Here is a 23,795-nt window from a genome sequence, read left to right on the forward strand (position 1 = left end):
GTGGAGTCATGCTATGTCTTTCATCATCAGGCACATAATTCCTGATTCATTCATATTCTCTCTCACTTGCTCACTCTGTGTAGCCATTCCAATGCCTAGATGCTTTAAATAGCAGAAATAAGAGTAAAAAATAAGAGTAAATGTGACTTAATCTTATCAGGCTGTCCTGTACAGAAATGCATGTTTTCAGACAAAACTCCATGTGGAAATTGTAAGGAATAATCCAGGTAGAGCGGAAAGTTCTTGTTGGGCCAAATCATGGAAAGGCAGGCTAAGATATTTAGACTTTATCCCGGAATCCAGGAGTCATGAATTCAGATGCATTCAAGGTAATAAAATTGGAATCTAACCCAAGTCCTTATTTACTTTGCTAACAAAATGATCTCAGAACAAAAATAGCAAATTACCATCAAAGATATAATTATTGAAGACAGTTAAAGAATTTTTTTACATATGCCTTCCACATTTTCTGCTTTCCACTTTTTCACAACTGTACTCATCTACATTTTCAGAGCACATTCCATTATATTATATATATATTCCATTATATACTATATTCTCTCCTTTATATATTTCATTTAGAGTTCTACATCTAAATACTTAATGTTTACTCTTTTATGGCAGTGTCTTCTCCAATTAGTTGTCTGAAACTCATTCTCTAATAGATTACTAAGGAAAGGCTCATGGGATAAATGTCACCTGAGTTGCATGATAATATTTTGTCTGTAGTCTTTATGCCTCAAAGTTACTTTGGCTAGATATAAAAATCCTTGGCTTACATTTTCTTTATTATAAATATGTTACTTGATTGTGATACAGAATCTTGTCCAAATCTACTTAAAATCCAATTTTCTTTCCTTTGTGAGTGACTTGGTTTTTTAGCCTGGAAATTCAGGGGGGTTTTTTTCCTTCATTTTTAAAGTTTAGTAATAATAGCAGCATACATGATGGTGTTGATTATTCTGGATTGCTTTTTTTTTCCATTGTACATCATGTGTCTTTTGTTATATTTTCAATATTTTTATGAATATTCTCTTAAATGGTAACTTTTTGTATATATTCTGTTTCCTTCTCCTCTCCTGTATCCTCTCCTCTCCTCCTCTTTCTTTTTCTTTTTCTTTCTTTCTTTCTCTTTCTTTCTTTCTTTCTTTCTTTCTTTCTTTCTTTCTTTCTTTCTGGAACTTCCATTGTATGTATGTTGGATCTTATTTGCAAATGATATGTATTTTTCCCTGTCTCAAATTCTTTTCATACTTTTATTTTTCTTAAAATCAAATGATTTTTTCCTTTTCATTTTCTCTTATGACATTATTATTCATTCACTTTTATATATCTTCTAGTTTACTTTTCCTTTCCAAACTTATTTTTCTTTAATTTCTTATTTTTCTGACTTTTATCATCTCATTAAATTTTTTTTTTCTGGTTTCTTAAAATATACTATTTTTAAGGACTTTTAGCTTTGTTCTTTTACTTCTGGGTTATAATAAACCTTTTAGATGGCTACCAGTGATTTTTTTGCCTACTAGTATTCCCACCCCTGTGTAGTTACCTCCCACCACACATGAATGGGGCTAATCTGTGTAAACAATAGACTGTTGCAAAAATAACAGTGTATGACTTCTGAGGCTAGATCAAAAAGACATTGAAGCTTCTGTCTTTTTCTCTTATAAGATCATTTACTCTTGGGAAGACAAATTGTCAAGTTATGAGGATACAGGTAATACATTTGCCTGCCATCTGTTTTGTGAACATGTCTTCTGGCATGTTTTCATTGAGGGCATCTTATTTGGCCTCCCCCCACCCCCCTTAAAGCTTTTTATGAAATTTAAACCGTTTATAATGATTATTTTGAACTTTTAGAAAGAGATAAATGATTTAGATTAACTTTTCTAAATATGTAGTTTGAGAGCTCTTTTTTCTGTCTCATCATTTTTTCTAGAATAAGCATGGCAGCTTAGTTTCTGAGATTTCCTGGCTTTCTTTTTCTTCCCAACTTTTATATAGAATTTTTCTTTCCTTTGCTTTTATTCCCCTGTTCAATGTGTATTCTTTTTCCAAATGTTTATACTCAATGTAAAGTTTTATCTTGGAAGGTGACTTTGGAGTGTTAGTTTTGAGAGTTAATGGATCTCACTGCTCCAGCTCCTTCAGAATTTATTGTAAATCCTTTGTACTCATCACTATGAAAGTGAGAAAACCTCTTCCAATTTCAGTTTCTGTTCTTCAATTGGCCCACCAGCCTTTTGAGTGAATACTCCGTTTTGTTACTTTGAAGTTATTTGGTTTATCAGATGCCTCAATGCTTTCCTCTGATTTCAACAGATGGTGTTACCATCTCTATTATCTACTGGAGATTTATGCATGTTTCCTGATATTTTGGGTTCATGGGAATATCTTGTCCCTTAATTTTGTTGCAGATGTTTCCCATGGATTTTTTAGTACTGCTCTTCTAGGTAATTTTTAAAATTTTATTTCAGTATAATGTACTTTAATTCTAAGTTTTGTGGCACAGTGAGTCTTTAAAAAACACAATGGAGTACTACATGGCAATGAGAAAGAACGAAATATGGCCCTTTGTAGCAACGTGGATGGAACTGGAAAGTGTGATGCTAAGTGAAATAAGCCATACAGAGAAAGACAGATACCATATGTTTTCACTCTTGTGTGGATCCTGAGAAACTTAACAGAAACCCGTGGGGGAGGGGAAGGAAAAAAAAAAGAGGTTAGAGTGGAAGAAAGCCAAAGCATAAGAGACTCTTAAAAACTGAGAACAAACTGAGGGTTGATGGGGGGTGGGAGGCAGGGAAGGGTGGGTGATGGGTATTGAAGAGGGCATCTTTTGGGATGAGCACTGGGTGTTGTATGGAAACCAATTTGACAATAAATTTCATATATTGAAAAAAAAAGAATCAATAATCAAAAATGTCCTAACAATGGAATATTATTCAGCCTTGAAATGGAATAAAATTCTGATACATGCTCTAAAAAAAATAATAAATAAAATAAAAAATAAAAAGTGAACCCTCGTGGGTGAATAGCATCCAGGTCAGAGACATGACATTACCAGCCCCCCAGAAATGCCTCTGGTGCCTCTTCTCAGTCACTACGAAACCTACTATTCTAATACCTAACAACATATAGGCTAGTTTTATGTGTTTTTGAACATTTCAGAAGTGGAATCATATGGTATATATTCTTTTATATTTGGTCTCTTTGGCTGATTATTATGTTTGTGACATGCATGTGTTTCATTTTTATTACTGTATAGCAGGAGTCAGCAAACTATGGCCCACTGGTGAATTCCAGACTTTTAAATTTTAAATAAAGTTTAATTGGAACATAGATAGACCCCTTTACTTATGTATTATTTATGGCTGTTCTCAAGCTACAACAGCAGAGGGGAGTAATTGTGACAAAGAGCACATAACTTGCAAAGCTGACATAAATACTATTTGGTCCTTATAGTTTGCCACCCCTTGCCTTATAGTATTCCAATAAGAGTAGCAAAATTTATCAGTTAATTCTACTTTTTGAGGCTAATACTAATAGTACTGCTATCACCATTACTGTATATGTTCCTTGATGAACATATATATGTATTCCTGTTGGATATATACCTAAAATGGAATTGCTGGGTCCTACAGAATGTGTATTCTTCTGTAGAAGATGCTGCCAAAGAGTTTTTCAAAGTGTTTCAGTATTGAAACACATTTTCAAAGTGTCTCAGTATGGTTGAGAGTTCTGTTTTTCTACATCCTTGTTAACACGCTGTATTTTCTGGGTTCTATTTTCCTATTAGGTATTCCAGAGGGTATGAATTGGTAATGTAGTATGGTTTTGCTTTGCATATGCTGAAACTGTTTTGGATGCATACAGGTTTAAATTGTGTTTTTTGTTCTGGTTAATCGACCTATTATTATTGTGAAATGTCTTTACCTCTAGGAAAGCTTCTTGCCTTCAAATGTAGTTAGTCTGATATTATTATAGTCCTATCAACTTTCTTTTGGTTAATGTTAATTGGTATTTTTCACTCTTTTACAATCACCCTTTCTGTATCCTTACATTGAAGATGTGTGTCTTTTATAGTTGGGTTTTATAGTAGTCAGTCTTTACCTTTATCATTTAATTACTATGTTGTCATTTAATTACTGATATTGTTGGGTTTGTATCATTATCTTACTATTTTTCTATCTGACAGATCTGTTCATGTTTATTTTTAAATCTCCTGCATGTCTCCCTCAACTAAGATATTTTTATTCCCTTTTCTCCTTCTTTTAACTCATAGGGTATATATTTGCTTACTATTCTTTCAAAATATATGTATATATATTAAGTACTTGTATCCTCTATTGTAATCTCATACAATTTTTTCTTTACCAGTTTTTTGATAATTTTAGAACATTTACACTCCATTTAAATCCCTTGCTTCTTTAAAGTTATTGTTGTGATACATTTTATCTATATGTATTTTAGATTCCACAGTGCGTTGATACTATTATTTTGTATAGAAATCTTCACTTACATTTGCCTACATATTCATCCTTTTTTGGTTGCATTTTAGTTTTGAATTCTGTTTTCATTTTGAATCATTTCCCATTTGCCCTAAGAATTCCCCTTAGGGCTTTTTGTATGGGCCTGCTGTTGGAGAATTTTCTCATTTTTATTTACTTCTTTTTAGTACTTATTTGTTTATTTACATATCCACTAAATCTATGTTGGATTTTTCTTCACTGGGCATAGATGTATATGTGGGCAGATGTTTTTCTTCCCTTACTTTAAAAATAACATTTTGTGGGGCACCTGGGTGGCTCAGAAGCTAAGCGTCTGACTCTTGATTTCCGCTTAGGTCTTGATCTCGGGGTCGTGAGTTCAAGCCCTGAATTGGGCTCCACACTGGGCATGAAGCCCACTAAATAAATAAATGAATGAATAAATGAATGAATGAATGAATGAATGAATGAATGAATGAATAAATATAAAAATATCATTTTGTTATCTTATGACTTCCATTATTTCCTTGAGAAGTCTGTTGTCAGTCTTATTCTTGCTTCTTTGAAAGTAATGTCTTTTATCTGTGGCTTCTTTTAGTATTTTCTCTTGTCCTGGGTTTTGAAAGATTTGGTTTATGTATTAACCCTGATCAGAGTTTCTTGAATCTAAATTCATGACTTAAATTAATTTTGGAAATTCTAGCCCTTTATTTCTTCAAATGTGCTATACCTTTATTCCTTACGTCTTGGTCCAGTTACATCTGTTAGACCTTTTGATTATCTCCCTCAGTTTCTTGCCCTTCTTTCTGTATTTGTCATTTTATTTTCTCTTTTGTTAGCATTTCCTAGAAACATATATTCTAGTTCATGGATCTTGTCTTCTACTGTTTCCAATACATTGTTAAACCCAACTACTAAATTCTTTATTTCTACTATTTATGTTTAGATATCAAATGTCTTTCTGATTAATTTTTATAAATGTCAGTGTTTTTGGAAATCCTTAACCTTTGTGTCTATTTTGTCCAGTTTTTTATCTATTTTCTTGAACATATTGATCAAGGTTACTTTAAAGTGCTTAATCTCCTAATTCCAGTACCTGGATTATATTTGTGATCTGCTTTCTTTGTCTTTTTTACCCTTGCTTACCAGTTGTACTGTTGTGACTGTACCATTTATTTCATAATTAAATTCTAGACATTTTTTTTAAATCTTTTTGACATTTATTTATTTTTAAGAGACAGAGAGAGAGAGTGTGAGCAGGGGAGGAGCAGAGAGAGAGGGAGACACAGAATCAGAAACAGGTTCCAGGATCTGAGCTGTCAGCACAGAGCCTGTCGCGGGGCTTGAAGACACAAACTGTGAGATCAACACCTGAGCCCAAGTCGGACACTCAACTGACTAAGCCACCCAGGTGCCCCAATTTTTAAAAGAACTTAAGATCTTTCCAGGTGATGAGAGGGTTCCCTCTTTCCTTTCCTAGGCAGGGAACATCAAGGGCTAAACTTGTTCAAAAGAGATCAAACTGGGTTGAGGCAATATTGATGTTTTGGGAAATCTCAGTTTATCCTTAATCAAACTTTTGCTAAATCTCACTTCAGCAGCCCTTGTTTTTGGTCATTAGCCTATGGTGCTTTCAAGTTGGAGTTTTTCAGGTCTTTGTCTTCTCAGTACCAAAAAAACTGAGGCAATTTGTGTCCTGCTTCTCAGAAAGTTTAGGCTTAGTGCCTTGTACTTCCATACCAGGAACCATCAGAAAATATTCATGTATTTGAGTCCCCTCTCATCTCTGTGTTTGTGACATCAGCTCTACATAGTCACCAAGATGTGTGTCTGCCGGCACCAGCTCTGTGACTGGTTCTAGCTCCTTCCAGAAGTCAGGTGCCCTCAGGATAGATGATGTTTTTTTCCTGACAGATATTTGTCTTTTAATTACCATCTAAATGTATGGCATGGATCTTTCACTTTTCAGTCATTTTTGGATTAGCTTATTGCTCCCAACCTGGCATAGCTTCATAATTTGGCAAATACTGTGACAAGACACTTCTGTATTTGAGGTTCTTCCAGTTCTCAATTTTACTTCTTGAGCTTGATGTGATTTACAAAAAGTTCTGCTGGTTGCTCCATCCCCAGAAATAGCCTTTGCCTGAGCCAAGACCAGATTTTTTTTTTTAGCCTAGCTAGTCCCAGATTGTCAAGTGTTTCCAGTTTAAAAACAGTTACAGGTTCTTAAGTGTTCATACTATCTCCAGGGTTTTTGCTGCTTGTGTTTTAGGGCCTCTAACTCTGGTCGGTCTTTCTCTCTTAAGTACCATGAAACCGTAGGAACATTCACTCTACTTTTCCAATATTTTGGGGTTAACTTTATACCCTCTCGTTTTACACAGCTTCATAAATCAATAAATGTCATAATTGAGAAACTGATTGTGCATCTAAGGCCTCGTAATACTCTAGTTACATCATTCCACTCTCGTACAACCATCAAAAATGTTATCGGTTTTTCTGCATCACAGCATTGACCCTTGTTCTAATCTAATCTAAGTCCTGGTTCTCAGCGTCTAGCCCATGCTCAGGATGTGCAAATGCTTTGAAGAAAAATGGAAGTGCAGATCATCAGTCCACGTTTGAAAGTTTCTCTCCTCTGAAATGTATCACTAGCCGCCTTTTTTTCTGTACCTTTCTAATAACTTAAAACATAAATTTTTATTTTTTTCTGTCTTGTTTAAAAAAAAAATTTAATGTTTATTTTTGAGAGAGAAAGAGACAGAGCACAAGCAGGGGAGGGGCAGAGAGAGAGGGAGACACAGAATCTGAAGCAGGCTCCAGGCTCATAGCTGTCAGCACAGAGCCTGACCCGGGGCTCGAACCCACTAACCATGAGATCATGACCTGAGCCGAAGTTGGACGCTTAACTGACTGAACCACCCAGGAGCCCCTTTTTCTGTCTTTTCTAGTTTTCAGCATGAGTATTTGTCTGTCATGAATTATTCCATCTAACCCCAAAACCATTTCTGTATGTTTTTATGAGGGGATTTGTGCTAAGTATTATTTTTTTTATTGCTACCATAACAAATTGCCACAAACTTAGTAGTTCAAATTGATTATCTTACATTTCTATAGACCTGACATGGGTCTCACTGGGCTAAAATCAAGGTATCAGCAGAGCTGTTTTCTTTATAGAGTTTCCAAGGAAGGATCAATTTCTGGTGACCACTCGTATTCCTTGGCATGCGGCCATTTCCTCCATTTGCAAAGCCAGCAAATGGCTATATTCTTTTTTTTCCTTAATATTTATTTATTTATTTTTGGGAAAGAGTGAGAGAGCAGGGGAGAGATAGAGAGATAGGGAGACAGAGAATCCCAAGCAGTCTCCATGCTGACAGCACAGAGCCTGACATGGGGCTTGATCCTACGAACCGTGAGATCATGACCTAAGCCAGAATCAAGAGTTGGATGTTAACCTACTGAGCCACCCAGGCACCCCATCCTTTACCCTTATTCTTAATCACATCTCCCTCTGTATGACCATAACCATAACCATGAAAGATTTTTCTGCTTTTAAGAACTCATTTGATTAGATTGGGTCCACATAGATGATCCGATGTAATCTTCCTTTCCCAAGATCCTTAACCTTAATCAAATCTGCAAAATTCCCTACTGTTACGTAGGGTAATATGTTCACTGATTCTGAGAATTAAGGCATGGACATCTTTGGGAACCATTATTCTGCATACCACACATTGTCACTAACATCTTACTAGAATTCACTTAAGATTTTTTTCTTTGTCATTTCTTTTCAACAGTTTACTATTATGCACTTAGCTGTGATTGTCTCTTGTTTTTATCCAGTTTGGCCTTTGTAGTGCTTCTCAAAAAGCACGTTAGACTTGTTGTCTGTGTACCATATACCTCTTTAAAGTCTTTTAATTCCTGGACATTTTCTGATGGGCATGTGCTATGTTATGAATATATTCCAGTCTGTGACATGTATGTTAGTTTTCTTAGTAAGAGTCCTTATGTGGATAGAAGTTCTTAATTTAATGTAGCCCAATTTTCCTCTCCTTTTGGTTGGTATTTGGATTAGTGCTTTCTTTACATTCATATAGGAAAACTTAGGCCAACTATGATTCTGAATATATTTCCCTATTTAAAAAATCTTTTGTCATGTTGCCTTTTACATTAGATCTACAATGCATGTGGATTTGATTTGTATGTATAATGTGAGATTTGGATGAAGGTTTATTTTTTCCCCTATGTTTATGGTCCATCATCTTTTTTTCAAATGACCATTTTTTCCTTAACCTGTTTACATGGAGATGGTCCTGGATTCTATTCTATTCCATTAGGACTGTATATATGTGCGTCTGTTTCTGGATTTTCTTCTGTTGTGTTCATTTGACTCATTTTGTACTAACATCATATTCTCTCAATTGCTATAAGTTTATGATAACTTTTGATATCTAAAGCATAGGTTTTTCAGCTGTGTTCTTGCTTACTGTTCCTTGTTCTTTGAATTTCCATTTGCATTCCAAAATCAGCTGGTCTGTTTTAAAAAACATGCTATGATTTTGGCCAGGATTTTATTGAATGTGTGCTTTCACTAGGGGAGAACTGACATTTTACCAATATTGAGTCTTCCAATAGTGGTGTCTTTTTAAATTAATTTAGATATTAAATTTCTCCTTGATTATGTTGTAGTTTTAGAATTCTTATATTTCTTTCGGTAGATTTGTTCTTAGATGTTTGATACTTTAATACTATTATAAGTTGTATACTTTAAAATTGTATCTTCCATTCGTTCTTGGTATAATGACTATATTATATTTTTATACAACAATCTTGTATCCAGTGACCTTACATTCACATATTAATGTTAATAGACAGTAGTTTTTGTTTTTTATGTATGTGTGTATATATATAATGTAAATAGTGACATTTTTATTTCTCCCTCTTTAGTCTTAATGCTTTTTATTTCTTTTTCTTGCCTTATTACACTATCTAGGGTTTCCAAAGCAATATGAAACAAGTGGTGATACAGGGCATCCTTTCTTGTTTGCCACCCAAAGAGGAAGCTTTTTATAATTAAACATTAAGTATGAAGCATGCTGTACATTTTTTGTGTACATTTTTGTGTACATTTTTGTATTCTTTGCCACGTTACAGAAGTTCCTTCTATTCTTTGTTTTCTGTAAGTTAAAAAAAATTTTTTTTACTGTAAGTATATGGATTTTATGACACTGCATCTGTGGGAGTCATTATATGCTATTCCTCTTTATTTAATGTGGTAAGGGGCATCTGGGTGGCTCAGTCGGTTAAGCATCCGACTCTTGATTTCAACTCAGGTCATGGTGGGGATCGAGCCCCGCATTGGGCTCCTCGTTCTCAGCAGAGCCTGCTGGGTATTCTCTGTCTCCTTCTCTCTCTCTGCTCCTCCCCAGCTCATTTTCTGTCTCTCTCTCTAAATAAAGGTTTTAAAAAATTAGGTTTATTTTAAATGTGGTAAATTGCTTACTTGATTATTCAAGTGTTAAACCATGCTTGCATGTTTGAAACAAAACTCTTGGTCATAACTTTTTAAAAAATATATATCCCTGGTTTCAATTTGCTAATGCTTTACCGAGTACTTTTACATCTAAGTTAGTGATTGTGATTGGTCTGTAAGTTTCCTTTCTTGTAATGTCTTCCTTAAGTTTTGGCTGGCCTCATAAAAATGATTTGGGAAATATTCCTAATCATTCTCTAGAAGAGTTTGTGTGAGATTATTTCTTAAATATTTTATTTTATTTATTTAATGTTTATTTATTTTTGAGAGAGAGCACACAAGCGGGGAGGGACAGAGAGAGAGGGAGACACAGAATCTGAAGCAGGCTTCAGACTCTGAGCTGTCTGTCAGCACAGAGCCCGAAGTGGGGCTCAAACCCACAAACTGTGAGATCATGACCTGAGCCAAAGTCGGATGCTTAACTGACTGAGCCACCTATGTGCCCCATATCTTAACTATTTTAAATAAGCCCATCTTTATAGGAGAGTTTTCAATAAAGATTTTAATTTGCTAATTTTATTTCATTATGGCTAGATAACATACTTTGTATGATTTAAGCCCTTTTAAATTTATTGAAACTCACTTTATGGTTTAATGTAAGGTCTCTGCTGAAGAATTTTTCATGTGTACTTGAGAAAAATGTATGTTCTGCTATTCTCTGGTAGCGTGTTTATAGATGTTAAGTCTAGTTGATTCAAGTCTTCTATTTCTTTGTTGATCTTCTGTCTTGACTGTTCTATCCATGGTGGAATTAAAGTACTGAAGTCTCCGAACTAGTATGTTGTAAGAGTTTCTCATTCTCATAGTGTATGAATCAGGATTCTCCAGGGAAACAGAAACAACAGAACATTGTGTGTGTGTGTGTGTGTGTGTGTGTGTGTGTGTGTGTAGACATATATATATATACATATGTATATACATATGTGCATATATGGAGAGACAAAGAGGAATTTTAAAGAATTGGCTCATGCAGTTGTGAGCTTGGTGAGTCCAAAATCTGATGAGATAGGCCCGATGCTCGGGGAAGTTGTAGTTCAAATCCAAAGGCAGTCTACTGGCAGAATTCCTTTTTCCCTGGGGGAGGGCAGTCTTTGGCCCATTAAGGCCTTCAACTGACTGGATGAGGCCCACCCACATTATGGAAGTCCATTCATGCACTGTTAACCTCAACCATAAAAGCCTCACAGAAATGTCCAGAATAATGTTCAGCCAAATATCTAGGCACCAAGACTGAGCCAAATTGACATATATAATTATCCATCATACGTACTTTTTAAAAAATTTTATTATTTTTAAATTTACATCTAAATTGGTCAGCATATAGTGCAACAATGATTTCAGGAGTAGATTCCTTAGTGCCCCTTACCCATTTAGCCCATCCCCCCTCCCACACCCCCTCCAGTAACCTTCTGTTTGTTCTCCATGAGTCTCTTATGTTTGGTTCTCCTCCCTGTTTTTATATTATTTTTGTTTCCCTTCCCTTATGTTCATCAGTTTTGTCTCTTAAAGTCTTCATGTGTGTGAAGTCATGTGATATTTGCCTTTCTCTGACTAATTTCACTTAGCATAATACCCTCCAGTTCCATCCACGTAGTTGCAAATGGCAATATTTCATTCTTTTTGATTGCCGAGTAACACTCCATTGTATATATATACCACATCTTCTTTATCCATTCATCCGTTGATGGACATTTGGGCTCTTTCCATACTTTGGCTTTTGTTGATAGTGCTGCTATAAACATGGGGGTGCATGTGTCCCTTTGAAACAGCACACCTATATCCCTTGGATAAATACCTAGTAGTACAGTTGCTGGGTCGTAGGGTAGTTCTATTTTTAGTTTTTTGAGGAACCTCCATACTGTTTTCCAGAGTGGCTGCACCAGCTTGCATTCCCACCAACAATGCAAAAGAGATCCTCTTTCTCCCCATCCTCACCAACATCCGTTGTTGCCTGAGTTGTTAATGTTAGCTTAGTTGTTAAAGCTCACAGGTGTCAGGTGGTATCTCATTGTGGTTTTGATTTGTATTTCCCTGATGATGAGTGAAGTTGAGCATTTTTTCATGTGTCAGTTGGCCATCTGGATGTCTTCTTTGGGGAAGTGTCTATTCATGTCTTTTGCCTATTTCTTCACTGATTATTTGTTTTTTGGGTGTTGAGTTTGATACGTTCTTTATAGATTTTGGTTACTAACCCTTTATCTAATATGTCATTTGCAAATATCTTCTCCCATTCTGTCAGTTGCCTTTTAATTTTGCTGATTGTTTCCTTCACTGTGCAGAAGCTTTTTATTTTGAGGAGGTCCCAGTAGTTCATTTTTGCTTTTGTTTCCCTTGCCTCCAGAGACGTGTTGAGTAAGAAGTTGCGCGGCCGAGATCAAAGAGGTTTTTGCCTGCTTTCTCCTCAAGGATTTTGATGGCTTCCTGTCTTACATTTAGGTCTTTCATCCATTTTGAGTTTATTTTTGTGAATGGTGTAAGAAAGTGGCCCAGGTTCATTCTTCTGCATGTCACTGTCCAGTTTTCCCAGCACCACTTGCTGAAGACATTGTCTTTATTCCATTGGATATTATTTCCTGCTTTGTCAAAGATTAGTTGGCCATATGTCTGTGTGTCCATTTCTGGGTTCTCTATTCTGTTCCATTGATATGAGTGTCTGTTCTTGTGCCAGCACCATACTGTCTTGATGATTACAGCTTTGTAGTATAGTTTGAAGTCTGGGATTGTGATGCTTCCAGCTTTGGTTTTCTTTTTCAAGATTGCTTTGGCTGTTCGGGGTCTTTGCTTGTTCCATACAAAGTTTAGGATTATTTGTTCTAGCTCTGTGAAGAATGCTGGTGCTATTTTGATTAGGATTGCATTGATTGTGTAGATTGCTTTGGGTAGTATTGATATTTTAACAATATTTGTTTTTCCTATCCAGGAGCATGGAATATTTTTCCATTTTTTTGTGTCTTCTTCAATTTCTTTCATAAGCTTTCTATAGTTTTCAGTGTATGGGTTTTTCACCTCTTTGGGTAGATTTATTCCTAGGTATTTAATGGTTGTTGGTACAATTGTAAATGGGATTGATTCCTTGATTTCTTTTTCTGTTAGTTCATTGTTGGTGTATAGGAATGCAATCGATTTCTGTGCGTTTATTTTATATCCTGCAACTTTGCTGAATTCATGAATCAGTTCTAGCAGTTTTTTTGGTGGAATCTTTAGGGTTTTCCATGTAGAGTATCATGTCATCTGTGAAGAGTGAAAGTTTGACCTCCTCCTGGCCGATTTGGATGCTGTTTATTTCTTTGTGTTGTCTGATTGCAGAGGCTAAGACTTCCAATACTATGTAGAATAACAGTGGCGAGAGTGGACATCCCTGTCTTGTTCCTGACCTTAGGGAGAAAGCTCACAGTTTTTCCCCATTGAGGATGATACTAGCATTTGGTCGTTCATATATGGCTTTTATGATCTTGAGGTATGATCCTTCTATCCCTACTTTCTTGAGGGTTTTTATCAAGAAAGCATGCTGTATTTTGTCAAATGCTTTCTCTGCATCTATTGAGAAGATCATATGGTTCTTGTCCTTTCTTGTATTGATGTGATGAATCACGTTAATTGTTTTGCTGATATTGAACCAGCCCTGCATCCCAGGTATAAATCCCACTTGGTTGTGGTGAATAATTTTTTTTTTATGTATTGTTGGATCTGGCTGGCTAATATTTTGTTGAGGATTTTTGCATCCATGTTCATTGGGGAAATTGGTCTATAGTTCTTTTTAGTGGGGTCTCTGGTTTTGGAATCAAGGTAATGCTGGTTTCACAGAATGAGTTTGGAAGTTTTCCTTCCATTTGTATTTTTTGGAACAGCTTCATGAGAATAGGTGTTAACTCTTCCTTAAATGTTTGGTAGAATTCTCCTTAGAAAGCCATCTGGCCCTGGACTCTTGTTTTTTGGGAGATTTTTGATTACTGATTTGATTTCCTTACTGGTTATTGGTATGTTCAAATTTTCTGTTTCTTCCTGTTTCAGTTTTGGTAGTGTATATGTTCCTAGGAATTTGTCCATTTCTTCCATATTGCCCATTTTATTGGCGTATAATTGCTCATAATATTCTCTTATTATTGTTATTATTTCTGCTCTGTTGGTTGTGATCTCTCCTCTTTCATTCTTGATTTTTTATTTATTTGGGTCCTTTCCTTTTTCTTTTTGATCAACCTGGTTAGTGGTTTATCAATTTTGTTAATTCTCTCAAAGAACCAGCTTCTGGTTTCATTGATCTCTTCTACTGTTCTTTTGGTTTCGATAGCATTAATCTGATCTAATCTTTATTATTTCCTGTCTTCTGCTGGTTTTGGGTTTTATTTGCTGTTCTTTTTCCAGCTCTTTAAGGCGGAAGATTAGGTTGTGTATCTGAGATCTTTCTTCCTTCTTTAGGAAGGCCTAGATTGCTATATTCTTTCCTCTATGACCGCCTTTGCTGCATCCCAGAGGTTTTGGGTTGTGGTGTTATCATTTTCATTGGCTTCCATATACTTTTTAATTTCCTCTTTAACTTCTTGGTTAGCCCATTCGTTCTTTAGTAGGATGTTCTTCAGTCTCCAGGTATTTGTTACCTTTCCAAATTTTTTCTTGTGGTTGATTTTGAGTTTCATAGTGTTGTGGTCTGAAAATATGCATGGTATGATCTCGATCTTTTTGTACTTGCTGAGAGCTGATTTGTGTCCCAGTATGTGGTCTATTCTGGAGAACATTCCATGTGCACTGGAGAAGAATGTATATTCTGCTGCTTTAGGATGAAATGTTCTGAATATATCTGTTAAGTCCATCTGGTCCAGTGTGTCATTCAAAGCCATTGTATCCTTGTTGATTTTTTGATTAGATGATCTGTCCATTGCTGTGAGTGGGGTGTTGAAGTCTCCCACTATTATGGTATTACTACTGATGAGTTTCTTTATGTTTGTGATTAATTGATTTATATATTTCGGTGCTCCCACCTTTGGCGCATAAATGTTTACAATTGTTAGGTCTTCTTGGTCTATAGACCCCTTGATTATGATATAATGCCCTTCTGCATCTCTTGATACAGTCTTTATTTTAAACTCTAGATTGTCTGATATAAGTATGGCTACTCTGCTTTCTTTTGTTGACCATTAGCATAATAGATGGTTCTCCATCCCCTTACTTTCAATCTGAAGGTGTCTTTAGGTCTAAAGTGGGTCTTTTGTAAACAGCATATAGATGGATCTTGTTTTCTTATCCATTCTGTTACCCTATGTCTTTTGATTGGAGCATTTAGTCCATTGATGTTTAGAGGGAGTACTGAAAGATGTGAATTTATTGCCATTATGTTGCTTGTAGAGTTGGAGTTTCTGGTGGTGTTCTTTGGTCCTTTCTAATCTTTGTTGCTTTTGGTATGTATGTATGTATTTGTATTTTCATCTTTTCTTCCCTCGGGGAGTCCCCCTTAAAATTTCTTGCAGGACCATCATACATACTTTTTTGCATTCCACCTCTAACAGTTAGTCAAAGTTACCATGTGAGATTCTTCAAGTGGTCTTCCCTTTAGACTTTGTTATTCTCTATTCACTTATAATATAAACCAGGTTATAGAATTAGAAAAACCTCAGTTTAATGAAGGTCAGCTCTTCACCTTCTTATCCCTTTGACTTTGAGCAATTCTACCTAAATTTTCATTATACTAGATATTAGGAAATTAAAGCCATTAAGGTTAACTGATTTGTCCAAGGTGATAATGCATATTAGAACCAATGATCAAATTCTATTTAAATTCTTATCCTTGTACACAATTTACTATAAATAATATATTGAATTTTATAGCAATAAAATACACCTTACAGATATTCTAACTGTATATGAGAATTTCATTTGAGAATGACAGGTGTGTATTTAAATACTATGTAATTAGTGAGATCGCTGCCTTTTAGTTCTGGCTATGTCTTAAACTAACCACTTTTTTCCCTAAATTTTTCAGTTTGCAAGCATGAATAGATACCTTTTATTTTTTTATCTCAGGGATTATCTAATTATGATGTCAATCACATGCATAAGGTAGTGATCATTGATTAAAGGAGTCTTACGAGAACATTTAGGGGTGCCTGAGTGGCTCAGTTGGTTCAGCATCCAACTCCTGATCTCAGCTCCATTCTTGATATCAGTGTCGTGAGTTCAGGCCCTGTGTTGGGCTCCATACTGGGTGTGAAGCCTACTTAAAAAAAAATGAAAATTTAATTTAGTGCCAATTTCAGGGAAGGAGAGCCCACAGCTTCTTTTTTTTTTTTTTTCAATATATGAAATTTATTGTCAAATTGGTTTCCATCCACAGCTTCTTTAAATAATGTTTCATTTTATTAATGACCTTTGCTGAAAAAAAAAATGTTTCTTCATGGAAATCTTAAAAAAAACCTCTCCTGGACTATTTGTTTCAGAACACCCTCATAAAAAAACTCAGTAGATGTTAGCTGAAAAATAGATATAGCTGAAAGTTTGAGCCTAATTTTCCTATAGGAGAGTAGCCTCATGGCTGGGGTGAGTGTGTTGATCTCATTAACATTCTAGGAGGCAGTATAATGTAAATCAAGTTAGATCTGAGTTTATTTATTATTTTTTTAGCAATATATGTTCTTTTTTATAATTTATTTATTGTCAAGTTAGCCAACATACAGTATTGGCTTCAGGAGTAGATTCCCATGATTCATCACTCACATATAACATCCAGTACTCATCCCAACAAGTGCCCTCCTCAATACCCATCACCTGTTTTCCCCACTACCCCAAATCCCACCCCCATCAACCCACAGTTTGTTCTCTGTATTTAATAGTCTCTTATGGTTTGCCTCCCTCTCTGTATCTAATTTTTTCCTTCCCTTCCCCTATGGTCTTCTGTTAAGTTTCTCAAATTCCACATGTGAGTGAAATCATATGATATCTCTCTTTCTGTGACTAATTTCACTTAGAATAATACCCTCCAGTTCTATCCACATTATTGCAAATGGCAAGATTTCATTCATTTTCATCACTGAGTAGTATTCCATTGTACATATATACCACATCTTTATCCATTCTTTTGTTGATGGACATTTGGGCTCTTTCCATAATTTGGCTATTATTGATAGCACTGCTATATAAACATTGGGGTATATATGTCCCTGTGAATCAGCATTCCTGTATCCTTTGGGCAAATTCCTAGTAGTGCTATTGCTCGACCATGGGGTAATTCTATTTTTAATTTTTTGAGGAACCTCCACACTGTTTTCCAGAGTGGCTATACCAGTTTGCATTCCCACAAACAGCACAAGAAGGTTCCTCTTTCTCCACATCCTTGCCAAAAATCTGTTGTTTCCTGAGTTGTTAATTTTAGCCACTCTGACCTGTGTAAGGTGGCATCTCAAGGTGGTTTTGATTTGTATTTCCCTGATAATGAGTGATGTTGAGCATCTTTTCATGTATCTGCCATCTGGATGTCTTCTTTGTAAAAGTGTCTGTTCATGTCTTCTGCCCATTTCTTCACTGGATTGTTTGTTTTTTGGGTATTGGTAAGTTCTTCATAGATTTTGGATACTAATCCTTTATCCGATATATCATTTGCAAATATCTTCTTCCATTCCATTGGTTGCCTTTTAGTTTTGTTGATTATTTCCTTTGCTGTGCAGAAGCTTTTTATCTTGATGAGGTCCCAATAGATCATTTTTGCTTTTATTTCCCTTACCTCCAGAGACCTGTCACTTAAGAAGATGCTGTGGCCAAGGTCCAAGAGGTTGCTACCTGTTTTCTCCTGTAGGATTTTGTTGGTTTCCTGTCTCACATTTAGGTCTTCCATCCATTTTGAGCTTATTTTTGTGTATGATGTAAGAAAGTGGTCCAGTTTCATTCTTCTGCATGTTGCTGTCCAGTTCTCCCAGCACCATTTACTAAAGAGACTTTTTTTCTAATGGATACTCTTTCCTGCGTTGTCGAAGATTAGTTGACTATATGTTTGTGGGTTCTTTTCTGGGTTCTCTAATCCATTGTCTATGTGTCTGTTTTTGTGCCAATACCATACTGTCTTGATGATTACAGCTTTGTAATACAGGCTAAAGTCCAGGATGGTGACACCTCCAGCTTTGGTTTTCTTTTTTAACATTACTTTTGCTATTTGGAGTCTTTTCTGGTTCCATACAAAGTTTAGGATTGTTTGTTCTAGCTCTGTGAATAATGCTGGTGCTATTTTGATTAGGATTGCATTGAATGTGTAGATTGCTTTGGGTAGTCTAGACATTTTAGCAATATTTGTTCTTTCATTGCATGAGCCTGGGATGAAAAACATTTCTTTGTGTCTTCTTCAATTTCTTTCATAAGCTTTCTGTAGTTTTCAGCATCCAGATATTTTCCCTCTTTGGTTAGGTTTATTCCTAGGTATTTTATGGTTCTTTGTGCAATTGCAAGTGGGATTGATTCCTTGATGTCTGTTTCTGTTGCTTCGTTATTGTTGTATAGAAATGCAACCGATTTCCATACATTGATTTTATATCCTACAACTCTGCTGAATTCATGTATCAGTTCTAGCATTTTTTTTGGTGGAGACTTGGGTTTTCCATGTAGAGTATCGTCTTATCTGTGAAAAGTGAAAGTTTGACTTCTTTGCCAATTTAGATGTCTTTTTATCTTGTTTGATTGTCTGATTACTGAGGATAGGACTTCCAATGCTATGTTAAACAACAGTGGTGAGAGTGGACATCCCCTATCATGTTCCTGATCTCAGGAGGAAAGTTCTTCGTTTTTCCTCATTGAGGATGATATTAGCTGTGGGTCTTTTTTATATATGGCTTTTATGATGTTAAGGTGTGTTCTTTCTATCCTGACTTTCATGAGGGTTTTTATTAACAAAGCATGTGTATTTTGTCAGTGCTTTTTCTGCATCTATTGACAGAATCATATGGTTCTTATCCTTTCTTCTATTAATGTGATATATCACATTGATTGATTTGTGAATATTATACCAGCCCTGCAGCCCAGGAATGAATCCCACTTGATCATGGTGAGTAATTCTTTTAATATACTGTTGAATTCAATTTGCTAGTATCTTGTTAAGGATTTTTGCATCCATGTTCATCAGGGATATTGGCCTGTTATTCCCCTTTTTAATAGGGTCTTTTTCTGGTTTGGGAATCAAGGTAATGCTTGCTGCCTTCATAGAATGAGTCTGGAAGCCTTCCATTTCTATTTTTTTGGAACGGGCTGAGAAGAATAGCTATTGATTCTGCTTTGAATGTCTGGTAGAATTCCCCTGGGAAGCCATCTGGCCCAAGACTCTTTGTTGGGAGATTTTTGATAAGCGATTCAATTTCTTCTCTGGTTGAGGGAAGTGGGGAGAGTCTGTTCAAATTTTCTATTTATTCCCTTTTGAGTTTTGGTAGTGTGTGGGTATCTAGGAATTTGTCCATTTCTTCCAGATTGTCTAATTTGTTGGCTATAGCAACATATAACTATATATTTTTCATAGTATTCTCTAATAATTGTATTTCTGTGGTGTTAGTTGTGATCTCTTTCATTTGTGATTTTATCTATTTGGGTCCTCTCTATTTTCTTTTCGTTAAGTCTGGCTAGGAGTTTATCAATTTTGTTTATTCTTTCAAAAAACCAGCTTTTAGATTCATTGTTCTGTTCTACTGTTTTATGTTTTTGTTTTTTGTTTTGTTTTGTTTTTGGATTCTATATTGTTTATTTCTGCTCTGATCTCTATTGTTTCTCTTCTTCTGCTGGCTTTGGGGTTTCTTTGCTGCTAGTTCCTTTCTAGTTTCTTCAGGTGTGGGGGTTAGGTTATATATTTGGGACCTTTCTTGTCTCTTAATATAGGCCTAAGTTGCAATGTATTTTCCTCTTAGGACTGCCTTTGCTGCATCCCAAAGAGTTTGGACTATTGTATTTTCATTTGCATTTGCTTCCGTATATTTTTTTAATTTCTTTAATATCCTGGTTGAGCCATTCATTCTTTAGTAGGATGTTCTTTAACCTCCATGTATTTGGGGGCTTTCCAAATTTTTTCTTTTGGTTGATTTCAAGTTTCATAGCATTGTGATTGAAAATATGAATGGTATGATCTCAATCCTTTTATATTTGTTGAGAGCTGTTTTGTGACCGAGTATGTTATCTGTTTTGGAGAATGTTCCATGTGCACTCAAGAAGAATGTATATTCTGCTTTTGGTTGAAAAGTTTTGAATATATCTGTTAAGTCCATCTGGCCCAATGTGTCACTCAGAGCCATTGTTTCCTTATTGTTTTTCTGCTTAGATGATCTGTCCATTGTTGTCAGTGGAGTATTAAAGTCCCCTACAATCACAGTATTATTACCTATACATTTATTTATGTTTGTGATTAATTGATTTATATTTTTGTGTTCTCTCACGTTGGGGGCATAAACATTTACAATTGCTAGCTGCTCTTGGTGGATAGACCCCTTAATGATATAATGCCCTTCTTCATCTCTTGTTACAGTCTTTGTCTGATATAAGTATGGCTACTCCAGCTTGCTTTTAACATCCAGTAGCATGGTAGATGGTTCTCCATCCCATCACTTTCAATCTGCAGGTGTCCTCAGGTCTTAAATGAGTCTCTTATAGGCAGCATATAGATGGATATTTTTTTTTTTATCCATTCTGATACCCCATGTCTTTTCATTGGGACATTTAGTCCATTTACATTCAGAGTGATTATTGAAAGATACAGATTTAGTCCCATTGTGTTATCTGCACATTTTGTGTTTGTGGTGATATCTCTAGTCTTTGCTGCTTTCCACTCACAGAGTACCCCCCTTAGGATCTCCTGCAGGGCTGGTTTAGTGGTCATGAACTCCTCCAGTTTTTGTTTGTCTGGGAAAGCCTTTATCTCTCCTTCTATTCTGAATGACAGCCTTGCTGGATGAAGGATTCTTGGCTGCATAGTTTTCCTATTCAGCACATTGAATATTTCCTGCCACTTCCTTCTGGTCTGCCAAGTTTCAGTGGACAGGTCTGCTTCTACCCTTATGTGTCTACCCTTGTAGGTTAAGGCCTGTTTGTCCCTAGCTGCTTTCAGAATTCTCTCTTTATGTTTGTATTTTGTCAATTTCACTATATTATGTTATACTGTTGACCTGTTTTCGCTGATATTGAAGGGAGTTCTTTGTGCCTCTTGGAGTTGGATGCCTGTTTCCTTCCCCAGATTAGGGAAGTTTTTAGCTATAATTTGTTCAAATAAACCTTCTGCCCCTTTCTCTCTCTCTTCTCTGGAACTCCTATGATACAGATATTATTTCGTTTCATTGAATCACTTAGGTCTCTAATTCTTTCCTCATGGTCTAGTAATTTCCTTTCCCTCTTTTTTTCAGCTTCATCATTTTCCACAATATTATCTTCTATTTCACCTATTCTGTCCTCTACTTCTTCCATCCTTGCTGTCACTGCATCTAGTTTATTTGTATCTCATTTACAACATTTCTTAATTCATCATGACTATTTCTTAGGTCTTTGATCTCTGCAGCAGTAGATCTCTTCTTTCTTCTATGCTTTTTTTTTCCAAGCCCATCTATTAGTCTTATGACTTTTATTCTAAATTCTTGTTCAGACATATTGTTTATGTCTGTTTTGAGCAATTCCCTGGCTGTCATTTCTTCCTGGAATTTCTTTGAAGAGAATTCTTCTGTTTTATCATTTTGGCTAGGTTTCTGTCTTTTACATGTTTTAATAGCTTGTTATGTGTCCTGCACCTGTGAGTCCTGCTGTATTAAAAAGGGGTCATACACCGTCCAGCACCTGGCTTTTAGGAAGTGTTTTTGGAATGTGTTGGCCTGGACTTTGTTGTTGCAAATTTGGCTGCTCTGTCCCACTGCTCATAGTGGTGGATTGTTTGGACCTTCCACCAGCTGTGCTTTGATTTGTTTATTGAAGTAACCTTGGAAAAAAGGAAATGGGGGGAACCTTATCTCATACAAAGACAGAAATGAAGAGGGTGAAGAAAAAAAAAGACCAGTCAGAGAATTAGAAAAACTAGAAGGCTTAATCCAGTGAGAGATAGGAAAATAAAGAAGGAGTTACAGAAAAGGTATAAAAAGAATAGAGTAAAAATGCCTGATGAAACAAACAACCAGAAAAGGGAAAGAAAGAAAGAAAGAAAGAAAGAAAGAAAGAAAGAAAGAAAAGAAAGAAAGAGAAAAGAAAGAAAAAGAAAGAAGAAAGAAAGAAAAAAAAATATATGTAAAGTAAGACTTGACCAGAAACTATGAGTCCAATTCCAAAGGGGAAAAAAAAGAAAGAGGAGGGTAGAAAGAAAAAGAAGGGAAAAGAGAAGAGTAGGAAAGAAAAGAGAAAAATTTAAAAATTAAAAAAAAACCAGGCTAATATATAAAACTATAGGACACTTGTCTATTGGTACCTGGTATTGGCGACTGTGCTGGTCTGGATGAGAGACTGTCTAGTTCAATCAGTGTCAGTCCTGCTCCAGTAGATAAGCAGTTACCAGGCACGGAGGGGTGGGGTTTGGTGTAAGTGGGTCCCACCTCCACTGGGGGCCACTGTCCTGTTCTTGAAGCCCTGCTGTGTTGGTATTGGTGACACCCCAATCTCTCCTCCCCGGACTGGGAGTCTCCAACCATGCTATTCAGGCAGCCTGTGCAGAGTAGTGCCAATGGTGAGCCTGTCCTGCTCCACAGTTCTCCTGTGCCTCCTGGGTGCTCAGCTGGGATTCAAAACCCAATGTCTTTTTTTTTTATTTATTATTTTAATGTTTATTTATTTTTTGAGAGAGACAGACAGCAGGAGCAGGTGGGAGTTGGGGGGAGAGAAGGGGACAGAGGATCCAAAGCAGGCTCTGCACTGACAGCAGAGAGCCTATGCAGCGCTTGAACTCAAAAACTGTGAGATCATGACCTGAGCCGAAGTTGGACGCCTAACCGACTGAACCACTCAGGCGCCCCAGTAGCTATGTATTTTGATTCTAACTGCCTTGACTTTCATTTTTATTCTTGTGGCTTGTTAGTGCATTTTGGCTTATGAATAGTAGGTACGTGTTAGAATGCTTACATCTACATAAGTTTCCCAGGTACTTATTCTTCAGAGTGCAGGTGCAATCTTTTAGTTCACATGACAATATGTAAGACATTACTACATATCTTACTACATATCTTGACACAGTACCCATTCCTGTTCGTTTATTGATGCAAGAAATATCTACCAGTGTCTAGTCTTTGATAAGCCATATTAGCATAAATAGAATAAAATCATATTTGTTTTATTGAACAGAATAACAAATTCTCACCTCCCCTTTTGTTTCTTTTTAAGAAATCCAAGCATTCAATTCATTTCTTATAATGGGGGAGAGGGAGAGCATTTCCCAAAGAAACATAGAGATCATTTTAATTGCAAAATGAATTAATGGAAATTTAAAAATTTTTCAGGATGAGAGAGACCCAGAGAAAGAAGATGAACTGGAGCTGAAAAGAGGTCTTTTATACAGAGACTCTGCCTATGACAGTGACCCAGAGTATAGGTATGAGCTGGACTAATGCAGCATGTAGAGATCTTTCTCACAGTTTCTATAAAAATAACCTGCTTTTGAATCTGCTGGATTTGTGGGAAATTTAGACATAAATTGATAATTATTATTTATTTTTATGTTTACCTACATAAAACTTATTAAAATACTTAAATTACTGGGGAGGCTGAGTGGTTAGGTCAGTTGAGCTTCCGGCTCTTGATTTCGGCTCAGGTCATGATCCTGGGGTCGTGGGATTGAACCCCATGTCTGGCTCTGT

At 36.0% G+C, this 23,795-nt stretch overlaps 1 protein-coding gene across 1 annotated transcript in view; it reads left to right on the forward strand.

Moving 5' to 3' along the window:
* The window catches only part of SPATA6 (spermatogenesis associated 6), a 147,670-nt gene that overhangs the window by 112,432 nt on the left and 11,443 nt on the right, over positions 1-23,795 (forward strand). Inside the window, 1 exon segment of the mRNA XM_019449360.2 lies at positions 23,439-23,530. Within this exon segment, the coding sequence (XP_019304905.2) occupies positions 23,439-23,530 (92 nt within the window).

This window comes from Panthera pardus, unplaced genomic scaffold (genome assembly GCF_024362965.1).
Source record: "Panthera pardus isolate Hobbes unplaced genomic scaffold, ASM2436296v1 HiC_scaffold_11, whole genome shotgun sequence".
Taxonomy (NCBI): domain Eukaryota; kingdom Metazoa; phylum Chordata; class Mammalia; order Carnivora; family Felidae; genus Panthera; species Panthera pardus.